The sequence below is a fragment of the Psittacula echo genome, assembly GCF_963264785.1.
Source record: "Psittacula echo genome assembly, chromosome: 1".
Lineage (NCBI taxonomy): Eukaryota > Metazoa > Chordata > Aves > Psittaciformes > Psittacidae > Psittacula > Psittacula echo.
Window position 1 is genome coordinate 34,405,119 of NC_137735.1, and position 14,594 is coordinate 34,419,712.

Consider the following 14,594-nt stretch of genomic DNA (forward strand, 5'->3'; position numbering starts at 1 on the left):
TTGAAATACAGTTAACTGGGATGCATGTAAAAGGTAAAGCCACCAATTATTTAAAAAAGCAATCAGAATGTGTTAAGATTCGGCTTAAATGCAGCTAAAGAGAAGAATCATTGAGTTGTTGAAAAGAGGCAAACTATTTCAAACTAGATTTAATTTTTAGTTATGCATATTCATATTCCTGAGACACGTTTGCAAACAAGCAGTCTGAATTCTTCATGAGTGACACAAAACGCAGTATCGGCAGTTTGTTGCTAGGTTGCAATCTTTCTAGCTGTGCCTAATTAATGAGAGATGTACAGCGAACACCTCTTGTTCATGTGTGATTCAAAGGCAAGCAATAGTTGCTAAAACTTTCTGCTCTCCTTCAGGGCTGCAACCAAGAATTATTTATATTCTGAAGCAGTACAGTTTAGCCTGTGTGAATCTGAGATGCAAAAAGCCTGATATGTGAGTAGCTTGCACTGTCAGTGATAAGCTTTAAATTTTTATAGAGTTGAAGAGTAAATCATATTTCTCTGGGTGGCTGTTGCACTTTGTTCCATACAGACATAAACAGGTAATGCTTCCTGTTCAAAGTGTGTATGTGATACAAGTAAGGAAGACTAGCACTTTTCCAGTTTAGCTTATAAAAAATACTACTCTTAAAGAAGAGGTTGTATATACTTTTAAAAAGTTCACACTGCCTGCGGCAGGCCTTTAGTATTTCAGGAGTTAGAGTGCAGTGCCTTTCTTGGCATTCTGCCATGTTCATAGAGTGAACAAGCTGACATTTCACTTCTGCAAAAGGAATCTCATTCCATTCCTTCTTTAGAAGGAGATTGTTCCAGAGAGTTCACAGGATGGAGATTCTGGGATTTTCAACTGATGTTTTAAGGGCTGAGTAGTTCCTTGTCTTTGTGGCAGGACATACTTGAAATCTTCAGTGCTTAAAGGATAGTTGGTTTGTGTAGAATAAAGGCTGATGTGATATTGTACTGCCTTAGTTTTGGTTTTACCAAGTGCTTATTACCTGAGTGATCAAAGTATATCTTGTTGCTGTTAGCATTGGATGCTATTTTAGAATTGTAGGCTTAAGGCTTAGTTGTCCCTTACACACTGGTGTTTGGTGGAGACCTGAGTTACATAGAACTGCAGCCTCAGGGAAAGAATGAATTTTATCTTGGGATTTCAGTGTGTTACGTGTTTCAAAACCTTCACCTTATATAACTGTTTATAGCAGGTGGGGTTGTGGCTGTACTTGGCTGTTGCTTCAAGGCATTTCGCAATGTCAGACTACACTGGTGCCCAGAAGTTATCAGAAAGAAGTTAAGAACAAGTTAACAGAAATACAGATAAATTGGCTAGAGGATTTTTTTTTTTAATCCTCCAAGTGGGAAGAAAATAATCTGAAAACTGTCTGTTCTGAATTGCTGAACATTAGAAGTCAAAGTGCAATAGTATTTAGTAAGATTGTACTTAAAAAAAACAAAACCCAAAGCACTAATCAGTGAGGCTGGTGTGATTCTTTGTTTGAAACAACTAAGCAAAGTTCCACAAAATGTAAAGCAGAAATTTGGCCAGAAAAGTTGTAAACTTCTGGGAGTTGGGTTTTTTCCAACCGTTGTCCACATAAAAAGCTAATTTCATTAATACTAATAACTTTCTAGAAAATACATGCAGCTTATCAAGAGGTAGCAGAGACTCAAATAGTAAACTGCAGTATGTGCTGAGCATTTCCCCCAGTTTCATTTTTCACTCAAAATATTGTGCAGACCTTAGTCATAGGTTACACGACAATGACTTAATATTTGTCTGGAATTCAAGACAAAGATGCAGTCTATGTTGGTGTGTTGGCAGACTAGTGCCATGAGGGACAGCATGCCTCTTTTTAAAACAGGCTTAATCCACTCACTTTTAAAACTTTGATTTGGATCATTTGGTCACATTTAATCACAACCTTTGTTCACTAAATTTGTAAAATACTGCCTTTTTTTTTTTCCCTGCCAGAGATGGCTTTTAAAGCTGCTGAAGAAGCTTTTTTATTTGCCCAGCTTATTAGAATTTAGATTAATTAAGTTTGTAATCAGATTTCAAGCATCACGTTCCAGGCCAGGGATTTCTCTTAGTTTGTTTCAAACATCACTCTTAGGGCAGCTTCTGCTAAACTGCGTTTTCATGCTTTGCTGAGAAATGATTGCAGGTTTTGATTTCCATTACAGAATCATTAATATTGTTAATTAGAGTTCTCATGGGAAAGCACATTTAAGGAGGATCATCCTTGGGAATTGAGAGTATTATAGTTTGAGTTTTTCATAATTAGACAGAATTGGCATATGTAAGAATGTTGGATTTGAGGTGGATTTATATGTTTGTTTTGTTTGGGTATAGTGACTTGGGTTATAGGATTTAAATTGGAAGCAATGTTGGTTCTTGTCGAGAGTTAACGTTCTGATTTTTCCTCAGTTCCTGTATTCGTAAAGCAGCCTGTTCCTCATTATTGAATTCTGTCCAAATTCTTTTCTATAGTATTCCCTTAGGACTCTTGCCACCTTTAATGAAATTTGTAGAAAAGTCCTATTGCATCAAGTGAGAACAATATCTCGTCTAGAATTTCAGACATACGAGTATTGTAAAATCAACTCTGATGTCCTCTTGCAGATGACTGAGAAACATTTTGTCACAAGTTTTTTTGTTCTCCCCTCTGGTGGTTAGTGACTGAATATGATTTTATTTTTTTTATCCTGATTGCCTGAAAGGCTTCAAGACTGCATATTTAGCCAGCTGAAAAATGTTTTAGGAATCCTCACTTCACCATATTTTTTGAACAATAGTATTTACAAGTCTTCAGGATTACCATACATGCTAAAGATTCTTTAGCGGTGCTCTATGGAAGGTTTCTCTGCTTGTCTTGCTACATAAAAAGCAAATGGCTTGTAAAAGTTAAAATCACCAAATTGCATCAGCAATAGAGAATGGATAGGAAATTCGCTGATTGTGTGAACGGGAGAAGAGATAGAGCAGAGATGGAGCTTTTAGAGCATTGAAGATAGAAGCACTTAAGCTGTACGTACTCCCTAAATATGCTTCGCACCACTTTAAAAAAAAAAAAAAAAAAGTGAAAATACTTTCTAGGAGCAAAAGTACTCTGTTGAAATTGATGATACTGATCCACATCTTACTGATGCTTAATGAATCTGATTGCGATATTAAAACAAATTAACTCTTACCTAGATTGTTTTATTACTTCTCTTTGATATATGACTTTCCATCATGTTTCCTCTCTGCCATCTTGACATGGGTGCTGGCTTTCAAATGATATCCAGTATTATGCTGCCCTGATATGTAAATAGGCCACTATGGTAAACGTTTGCAAAAGCGGATTGTCAGCACACCAACCAATGATACTTTAAGGACTGGTTCTAGAGCTGTGATTTGGTAGAGCTATTGTTATCTAGTTATTGTTATTGTTTATAATGTTAAAAGGGGGGAAAAAAACAAGTACTCTGTGTAGTTGTGTGTGTTTAGTGCTGATTGTGTTTTGTTGCAAAAGTGCTGATGCAGGACCAGAAGAAAATCAGGTTTTGGTTGTCAGAGCTTCCCGCACCCCAGGCATGTGTATTGGATCAGTATCCATTGCATTTTATTGCTGGGTGGAAACAAGAAGAAATCTGAGTCATATTAATAGACCAATTGGCCCTTCCCTTGTGGTGCCTGCAGCTTTGAGTGAGGAAGGAGAAACTAGGTGTGGTGGCTTCTCCACCCACCTCAGTGTGTAAGGTGTAAAGAGGAGTTTTGCTTGCTATCTTCTTGTCCCCTTTTGCATGACTTTAATACTGGAGGAATGCTACTTTGGGTCTTCATTTTTAGTATTGTTGAAGTAACCCACCTATGTGTAATGCCTGTCTCTAATAAGTTTTCCAATGTGCATACATATGTGTTTATTACCTCTATTTTAAACTCTAAGTGGGGTACATGGAGGTTTTTTTAAGTACCCTTTATGGCTCTAGGAAATGTTCATTCAGAATTAGTGTTAAAACAGGTAGATTACATATCTGATCAGAAAATAGTTTTCCTAGATGCTTTCTATTTTAGTTCAAAATTATAAACAGCACATACAGAAAATATGTTCACCCAACACTGCAGGATCTGTTGGGTGAGAAACATGAGAAAAATGGAAAAGTAATTTTAGTGAATTGGATTTCATGTTACTTTTTGAGAATGATCATATTACAAGCCTTTCATTGAAGATTTCTGCAAAAACCAGGGTAAAATATACAGAAATAACATTATGTATGCAGATCTAATTTGAAATTAAATATTAAAGAAATGAAGTTGTATGTGTGGTATTGTACTGTTAGTCACTATCCCTATAATCCTTTTGCATATTTATTTTTGAGGTTCCATTACTGTTGTTTTTTTGTATGGCATGTTTTTCCCCTTTGTCCCATATGAGGTATGTGACTTACAAGAACAGACATTTGAGAGTTTATCATCCACTAAAGCAAAATAGGTTCAGTCATCTTTTAACTTAGATAACTAAGGTGGTAGAATTTATAGATGCCAGGTGGGCAGATTGCAGAAGGAGAGCTCCATTACCACTGAAAGTGTCTTTTTATGTTTCTTTAAAATCAGGCAATGCTATCTTAAAATTAATCTGCCACTTCTGATGTAGCTACTGTTAAGAAAGCAGGACAGGTGTAAAATGATAACAGCTACTCAATTCATCACTTAAGCCTGCCTGCCCTGTGCTGCATGGATCACAAGCAGCAGAACAGCATTGCTGGAAGCCTTCCTAAAAGGGAATTGATACAGTCTAGGCTTGTGTTTAGTAGAACATGAAGATCTTACAAGATTTTCCAAGGCAAACATGCAGTCTACCCAGACTTAGGATTAAGTTCATGTGTTTATACACATATATAAATGTATGTATATGTATAAATGCATGTTCAGCATTTAGGTTTAGAAGTGAGGCCACAGTAATTGAAAACAAAATTAATCCCAAGCAAGTCTCCTGCTTGAAGGTAGAGAGGTATAAAAGGTGTAATGTAAATGAGCTACAAAAATAGAAATCAGGTAACTAGGTGCTGAAAGCTACATGTTAATTTTTAAGAGCAAATTTATGTACATTAGGAATCCAAAACTATGCAGGTAATCACAGCGCAAATCCAGTGACTACAAAGATATTGGTTGGTTTGTTTTTTTTTTTTAATAAAAAAACCTGCCATCAAACAAAATATAAGTACTGAGATGAAAGGACTGAAAATGTAAAATGCCAATATCCTGAAAATTAACACCTTGGCTTAGTTTTTGATGGTAGAGGGAGGGTGAGGTATGGGGGTAGGAAATTATAAAGCCACCAGTTTGCTTTCAAGAAAACTTCATAGACTGTGTGTAATGCGTGTATATTTTCAAATTGCACTGCCCCTCCTTTTTATCCCCTTTCTAAAGCATTTGACGCTACATAAAACCAATTTCCACACTGACATCTGGCGGTAGTTTTGGAATGGTGTGTTGCTTGAAATGCTGTATATGGGTATTTTGAAGGTCTGAGCATTAGATGCAGACCCCTTCAGCCCTTCTGCAGTGATCTTCTTGACTTCGTAAAATTTCAAATTGCCATTTTTAGACCCTTATGCAAATTCTTAAAAGGCAAAGAAAGTAATGGATAAATGAGTAATTCCTCAATATTAATCTCATTTTGCTCAGCTGGTATGCATTAAAAAAGTGCCTGGACTGTGTGAAGGAAGTGACACTTAAGAGTTCTTTCCTTTCCTGAAGAATTCCTGTAAAGACACAGTGGCGTAATTTTATCATGGTCCTATTTTACTGATGATGTGTATAGTTATATATGTGTTGTGTGGTGTGAGCTCAGGAGAAGGACGACGTGGCACACAGTCACATTGGGTGGCTCTATCCAGAGTCCAGAACCATCTGTCATGGTTGATAGTTTGACTCATCTCTGCTCCAGTTCCAATTAGGCCTGGTGTGTATCAGTATAACAAACAACAAGATCCATGACAAAGCTTTGCAAGATTTCCACAGAACTGCTTGCAAGGGCTTGCTCTGTCCCTCACCCTGATAAGTCTCAGGTTCATTTGAAGTTCTGTTTACAAAATACCTCAAATCAGACAACCTGTAAGAGCAGCTGGATCGCGAAAAGGAAAGTGCCCAGTTTTATTATGCCACAGCTCTGTGAATTAATGTAATATTCATTCCCCATCATATGCACCATGTCACATACCTTTTTGGTGCATGCATATTAGGATGGTACCTGTAGAGTAAGCTGCTTATAAAAACAGATCTGTATTTCCTTCACAGTGGATAAAAATTCGAGTCCCTTATTCTTTATTTAGTTCTGGCTCAGACAAGCTCCTGTACACTCAGCAGACAGATTTTTATGAAGTTGATGAATTGTGTAACTGTTCCTTAAATTCATTTTATGTGTGTAAAATTGAGCTAAGTCCTGCTTTCCATTGCTAGAGTAATGGCAGCCACTGGGTGGTCCTAATGCTACAAAGTTTAGCTTCAAGTATAGCTTTTGGGGGTTTTTCCTGTGAAATTTCTGTGTGAATCCAAATTAGCCCATTAAGAAAAGTCAGCTAAATAATTCATCTGGGCACATAGATAAGAATGTTTCACATTGAAGTAGCTGCTTACTAATATAAATGGTAAACAGTTCAAGAGTTTGGCGTCTAAATTAGGTAGTTTAATATACTAGGAAATTCAGTATAATCAGTGATGAGTAAAGAGGGTCATTGAAGTCCCAAAAGACTGTGAATTACTCATTAGATTTAATCTTTTAGGCAAAATAGCTTTTATAAATAGTGCTAATTGATCTGATAAATCTCAAAGGACATTGGAAAGGAAATTAAATATGTATTGTTTTAATATCTGTAATGCGCAATTGCTGAAAACTTGTAGTAATTGTATTTTTTGGGGCTTCAGGCTAGCCTCAATATGTTGTCTGTGTATATGAACAACGACTGTAGAATCAAGGTCAGTTATTTCGAACTTGTATTAATTTTTTTAATTTGTTTGAGCTTGTTGCTTACTGTATTTGTACACACTTCTGCATATTTATTGAGCCTTTTCTATTTATCTTTCTTCCTATTAACAGGTATTATTGAGACTGCAGATCGCCTGGATCGTGAGACTACTTCACACTACTGGTTAACTGTTTATGCAACAGACCAAGGCGTTGTGCCTTTATCATCTTTCATTGAAATCTACATAGAAGTTGGGGATGTTAATGATAATGCTCCTCAGACCACAGAACCAGTTTATTACCCAGAGGTCATGGAAAACTCACCTAAAGATGTGTCAGTCATTCAGATTGAAGCATTTGACCCAGATTCTAGCTCAAGTGAAAAGTTAACCTACAAGATTACAAGTGGAAATCCACAGGGTTTCTTTTCAATAAACCCCAAAACTGGTAAGTGCAATACAGTTATTTATTTTACGTATGAATGAATCAACATATTTGCATAAATACATGAACCGGGCAAAATCAAGATCTTTGGTTTAACATTGTAACCATGCTTTTCATGTTAGTTAACCTGGTGTCGTGGTTTAAGCCAGTCGGCAAGTCAGCCATGCAGTTTCTACTCCCCCCAACCCCCTCCCAGAGGAATGAGGAGGAGAATCGAAAGAATGTAACTCCCACGGGTTGAGATAAAAACAGTCCAGTAACTAAGGTATAACACAAATCACTACTGCTGCCACCAATAATAATAATGATAAGAGAAATAACAAGGGAAGAGAATACGATACCACCCGACGAAAACAAGTCCAACTGAGCAGAGCGTGCCCTTCCGGGTAACTCCCAGTTACATCCCTGGGCATGACGTGCTGCGGTATGGAATACCTCTTTGGCTAGTTTGGGTCAGGTGTCCTGTCCCTGCTTCCTCCCAGCTTCCCCTCCTCCCTGGCAGAGCATGAGACTCACAAAGTCCTTGGTCAGAGTAAACATTCTGACCAGCAACTGAAAACGTTAGTGTTATCAGTACTATCCCCAGGCCAAAAGTCAAAAACACAGAGCTGCACCAGCTACTTAGAAAGAGAAAAAGTGACTGCTGCTGCTGAACCCAGGACACCTGGTATCTTGGTTTGTGTCAATATTAGTAAGTTACATAAACAAGCAGAAGAAGATTTGAGAGTGAAGGAGCTGGTTCAAAGTACTTGATATCCAGATGGTGCATGGTTTGGGAAGGTTTACTTCAGAGTTGCTCCCCTCTATACTGGCCAATACCTATTTGCTTTTGTCGTGCAGCAAGAATACGTATTTTAGCTTAGTTTCGTCCCAGCTGTTTTTAGCAGTCTTAGTCTTCCAATTTTCACACATAAGGTTTTTTTGTCAGGCTGTTTTTTTTTTCCAGGTAGTCAGTCTAAGGTCATTTATTAACAGGCCATGTGTTAACTATAAACTCACTTGTCCCACAGTCGTAGTAACTATTGGTGTTGTAAGAAATAGAAAATCTGGGAGATAATTTGCAGGTAATGAAAAGAAAGTCTGAGTTTAGAGGTTGTTTGGAAAGCTTCACAAAAAACGTTTAACAGGAAAGTACAAATAAGGAAACAAATAACCTTTTAGTAACTGTGAATTACAAATACGGAAATGTGCACAGGGCAGAGACAGGAAACAAAATAATCCATATTAACTGAAGCTACACAGTCATGTTAAAGACAATGTAGAGGTTGCCTACCATCCCTTGCTTCTGAATGAGCATGGACGTACAAATACATGTATGTACAGTACACATGCTGGATGTTTTTATCCACAGATCTTTCCTAATGGTAAAGAAGGATTTGGTTTTAATTAAATAATATTTTGTTGGTTTGGGCACAGAGTAGTTTTTCAAATGTTGCATCTAGGAACTATTTCACATTACAAATTAGAGGAGAATCTTCCGATTCACTCAGCCTGAAATTTCTTCTTAGGATCCAGAGATTTTTAGACTAGAAGTGTAGAGAGCGACTTTAATCTGTAACAAACCCAGTAATTAAAAGAGAGCAATAGAAGCCTTTTTCATTTAGCTGTTGCTCATTCATGGGGGAAATTTCAGGAGATTTAAAGGAGCAGAAATTGGGTGAAAAAAATATGTTTTGAAGGCTGGTTTGACACTGTGGCCTTCATTCTGTTTCATGGTTGTTTCAGCTCAGGGTATGAAAGACTTGTGTGCTGCAGCAGCTCTAATTACTGTGTCAGCAAAGCTCTGAGTGCAAACACAGGTATGTTATTTGGGTGATTTCTGACAATAACTTCTTCGTCAGCATGTGCTGCATCTGCTTGTGAGGATATTGCCAAGAGGGACATATGAAGTCACTATAGCAGGAGATCTTTAGCATAGTTAAAGCCTGTATCTAAATACAATACTTACAGAAGCATTGCTTTTAGAACAAAGGCAACCTAAGTAATAAGATAAGAAATATTTAACCACAGAATCTTCTAAAGTGAATGCAGAAAACTCGCGAATGTGTGCTTTATTTCTATTTGTCTTTCTCTGCTTAACATGATGCAAAAGGAAAAATTTTCTAGTCTACTTCCTCTTTCTGGTTTTGAAAAGTACTGTTTCTTCTTTACTATTACTTCCATATAGTCATCTCAATCAGTGATATTCAAAAGTATGGGAGTAAAATTGCCTGTGACTTAAGTAGAAAGAATAGAGTGACTGCAGTGCTCAAATTGTGAGTGAACATAAATTCTGCCTACGTTCATGTAGTCTTTACTGTATAATTGACCATCTATTTTTGGTTGCTGTTTCTTTTCTTTCTTTTCTTTTTTTTTTTGTAGCCTGCTTTCTCTTGCTCTTTTTTTCCAGTCCTTTCCTACTCCTCTCTGTCTTCTGTATGATTATGCAGCATTTTCCAAACTTTGTTTTAAAAAGGACACTTGCATGCCTCCCTTATGTAAGTTTTGAAGTGGATAAACATGCTTATTTCTATTTAATGGATAGAAAAATTAGGGCAGCAGGAGATTGTGACCTGTCTTTGGAGCTTGTAGTTTTCCACATCAGTAGCTTACTGACAATCTAATTTACGTTACAAAGGGAACTTGAGAAAGCTCAACACACTAGATGGTGAAGTGATAAAGAACACTTAATATAAAGCTAATAAAGATTTTCTGTCAAGAGAGTTTCTTACCTGACTTTGTTGAAGCGTGTATACCGAAGCAGTGTGGTCTGGAGTCCTTCTCAGCTCTGTGCTAAAGGAGAAGGAAAAGAAAAAAAATCAAAATACAAGCACTGAGAAGAAAATAATCTCCCTCTTGATTTACATTCAACAGAAATTATTTTTGTTAATATGGTTAAAATCACTGGAATAGGTAAATTCATTGTCTATTGCTGTTAAAATTATAGTGCTAGATAGACATAATAAAGAGGAGGGGAAGAGAAGACATGAACGAAGCAGGGAAACCTCTTTGGTGGGTTTCTGCTGTGTTCCCAGAGTGCACTCAAATAAGTTGAATGGGTATTAAATAGCTAGCTTACGCATACTGTCTTTCTATCACCTGGGACACTGGATTTCATGTGATCTAATGGGCTTGTTTTTCCTGTATATGTTCAGTTTGAAACTGACAGTCTGCAGTAGGCACTAATGTGGTGATCAAGATGAGTTTTGATTGAGGTTATCAGGTTCATAACTTCTCAAGTCTCTCTTCTGCCTGTTAGAAATCAAATATGTTTAACCTGAACGAACCCTGTCTTTGGTGAAAGCTCTTTCTCTAGGATTGGGGTGTTAAGATTTGAAAAGTCACTTTAGAAGACACTAGTTATTGTTGCAGTTAAAGCACAATATATTTTATCACCCTCAATTAATTAAAGGGAGCTCAGCTGAAGAATGCATTTGACTAGAATTAGTGAAATCAAATACCATCTTGTTTGGTTATGCAGGTATATTACACTTGTTACACCTTGTGAGACACTGTAAGGTATTTGACAAAGGAAGAGAAACCTTCACAGGGCACCAGGTTTCCCTTCCAGCCAAAGGGGAGGTGGGGCTGGAATATGAATCAAGTCTTTAACTGTATCCCATTGTAACATTAAAAGTGACAATAAGAGTTAAGCATGCATTATGTTGGTTACTTTGGGCTGCTGTGCAGCCTCAAAGTCAAATTGACGACAGTAAAGGCATTCAGTGGAGTCAAGGCAAGGCTAGTGTTGGGATTCTTAAAATATGTGGTGAGTGTTAAAAATATGTTTTAGCTGACAGTAGAATCATAGGATCAGCTAGGTTGGAAAAGACCTTTAAGATCATCAAGTCCAACCATTACCTCCAGACTGTGAAGTCCACCACTAAACCATGTCACTGGGTGCCTCATCTATGCAGTTTTTAAACACTTCCAGGGATGGTGATTCCACCACTGTTTGGGCAGCCTGTTCCAATGCCTGATCACTCTCTCTGCGAAGAAATTTTTCCTGATATCCAGTCTAAACCTCCCCTGGTGCAGCTTGAGGCCATTAGCTCTTGTCCTATTGCTTGTTACTTGGGAGAAGAGACCAACCCCACCTCACCACAACCTCCTCTCAGGTAGTTGTAGAGAGCAATAAGGTCCCCCTGTGAGCTTTTTTCTATCCAGACAAAACAACCCCAGTTCCCTCAGCTGTCCCTCATGAGACTTATTCTCCAGGCTCTTCACCAGCTTTGTTGCACTTTTCTGGACTCTCTCCAGCACCTTAATGTCTCTCTTGTAGTGAGGGGCCCAGAGCTGAACAAAGCATTCGAGGTGCAGACTCGCAAGTGCCCAGTACAGGGGGATATCACTGCCCTGGCCCTGCTGGTTATGCTATTGCTGATACAGGCCAGGATGCTCTTGGCCTTCTTGGCCACTTGGGCACAAGCTGGCTCATGTTCAGCGGCTGTCAGTCAGCACCCCGTAGGTCCTTTTCTGCTGAGCAGCTTTTCAGCCACTCTTCCCCAAGCCAGACGATATGTTACTGTCTTCTCTTCAGGTCAAGGGTCCATCTTTTTCTGAGTCTTTATAAAATTTAACACTATGGTGTTGTGGTCCATGGCTACAACTGTGTGTATAATACTAATACAGAATATAAATAGCAATAATCTAAATGTAGCCTATGTCAAGTAAAACATTGATTTCTTTTCTCTGAAGTGTTTAATTTCTAGAATTTTATAGGCTCCAGACTAAGGTGTTTGTGTCTGTGCAATAATCCTGAATATTTAGATGGTGAAACTGACTGACATGGACCTATGTAGGTTATAGTTCTTTCACAGAAAGAAGTGATTTCTTTTCATGACAAGAACTATTGATTGACTGATCTGTTTCTTAAAAATGTTACTAGCTGAAATAGTATCTATGTGCTTCGGTTTCTGACTATGCCCTTCAGTAAATCTTCATCAGCAGCTGAAAACATCTTTCTTGTTTGAAGAAATTATAAAATAACTTAGTTAAAGAAACATTGCTAAGTTTTCTTTGCATGCAGAAATGCTGCTTCACTTTTTGGAGCAGGATATATAACGCAGTACTTCACAGAACATTTTTATAAACTTTTCGGATCTACCTAGCCTTTCATTAAAGCAAATGAAATATAATTTCCTTTACTTTTGGAGTCTCCATGAATAAAAAAAATAAGCTGCTGAATACATGAGCTGCCCAGGTGGAATAAAAATAGTTGTCATTATTTACAGGAAAGAATTAAAGCAAAGACTAATTGCATGACTTTCATGGTTAGCTTGAACACAACTGTAGAGCAATATGTAAATTAATTTTAACTACTTTATATCTGCTTAACTTCTTGCAGCATAGCTTTTGATTGAATACAGAAGTAATTGACAAAATGATAGAGATGCAAGGCATCTTAATGTTTAGATGGAAGGAGTTGGTGTTGACAGGATTTCATAGCTATTCAGAGCACATCCTGGGTCTCTATGGTTAATCTCGCTACTTAACCCCAGAGCTGTTGCACTGAGGATAAGAAATTATTTGTGCTTTTAGCAACTCTCATGTAAAGCAAAAGACTATATGGCAGTAAACAAGTTCTGGGTTTGGGCTTTGGAGCTCCCAATGTGCAATTTTTTTTACTAGTATGTATAATAGAAAGTTTAGTAATATTTCACTGCTTCTTGTGGGTGTGGTTTATTTGTTCATGAGTTATTCAGGTATTTTAATTTTAAATTACCTTGTAACAAGGTCAAAGACTTTGGAAATTAATTATCAAAATACTCATAGTTCTTAGTTTTCATATTTCATTGGTTGCATTTGGACATGTTTTGTCTAAGAAAATACTGATGCACAAAAAATGACCCTTTAGGGAATGAGTAATGAGTTGTTTTCCTTAAGTCAGTGATTGAACTCCAAGCTAGTTCTAGATCTGAAAAGTTTTATCACTGATGTAAACTCTGTAGTTGTATTTACAAAATGCAGTTTACTATTGTATTGTTTGAATTATATTACTTTTTTTTTTTTTTTTTTAACATTAACACGATTGTATTGAGTGGAAAAATTACCCCTCCCCCCGTCTTTGATTCTTTTATTTTATAATATCTTTATTTGCTTTATTGCTTTTGAAGAGAAATGTTGGAAGCATGACAGTTGACAGCAGAGTTGCACTAATTTCTAGAGAAAGTGGAAGAGGTACTTAGTATGGCATCTACTAATAATAGCTGATAGTACCACTATATAGAAGTGCACATTTATGAGCTGTTTATGAATTATGATTACATAATTTCTCATCTATATTGGATTAACCATTTAGAAGTGGATCTGTTAGTGCTCATTCAAGAGAGTTATTAAATTTACTAGGAGATTTTTCAGTCAAAACATGTAATTTCATTCTGTCTGAGACAGGAGAGTGGGACATACATTAAATATGTGCTTTTTGTTGCACACAGTAAGAATTGTGAAGGGTAGTATGCAAACTAGCTCCCCAACTAAAAATGTATGCTTAATGTTCCCCAGAGCTCCATAGTCAACAAAATTGTTTTTCTTTCACTTTCCTATGTTTTGTAGTTTTCTTCTATTTTTATTCTTTAAATTATGGGATTGCAAACCTCATGTGAAATGGGAAGAAAGGTATTCACCTTTAACTGCCCAACAATAATGACTCAATGAGTCATATGCAAAATATGGAAATTTAAGAGCTGAGGAGAATAACCTTAATTGCTGCAGAACTAGAGCCATTAGAATGGACTTTATCTAAACAAAAGAAGCTTCCTGAAGTCCCCTGTGCTCTATATCAGTTTCCATATGGATGGAATAGTTTTGCCATGCCACAATTTTAAAATGCAGCTGCTACTCAGTGGTACAGGCTTGGTATGATTAATATCTCAGATTGCTGAGTTACCTGAAAGAAGCTTATATTACCTTGTAAATGGCAGTATGTGCATTAGAATGGCAAAACCTGTATGTGCATAATGAATGGAGTTCTGGTTCTCCTTAATGTTACTGAGAAGGAAACCAGAATCCTAACCAGCTATGCATATAGGGTGAGGGAAGACCCGTGTCCTTTTTTTTTTTTTTTTTTGACTACCTTGCCCATGTGTTTAGGCAAGGAATAATTTTTGATGTTTTTGCAAAATTGGTATGTTTGTTTCCACTCCCTTAGGACTTCTGGTACATTTATTGTACCGACCAGATTTGGCTTGGGGAAAGAATAGGGGTT

The 14,594-nt window shown here is 37.1% G+C and overlaps 1 protein-coding gene across 1 annotated transcript in view; it reads left to right on the plus strand.

Annotated features, from left to right (window-relative positions):
• Positions 1–14,594, plus strand: part of FAT1 (FAT atypical cadherin 1) — a gene marked incomplete at both ends in the record, with an annotated part of 100,955 nt that overhangs the window by 21,086 nt on the left and 65,275 nt on the right. Inside the window, one exon of the mRNA XM_080621770.1 lies at positions 7,097–7,411. Within this exon, the coding sequence (XP_080477896.1) occupies positions 7,097–7,411 (315 nt within the window). The remainder of the gene's footprint in view (positions 1–7,096; positions 7,412–14,594) is intronic.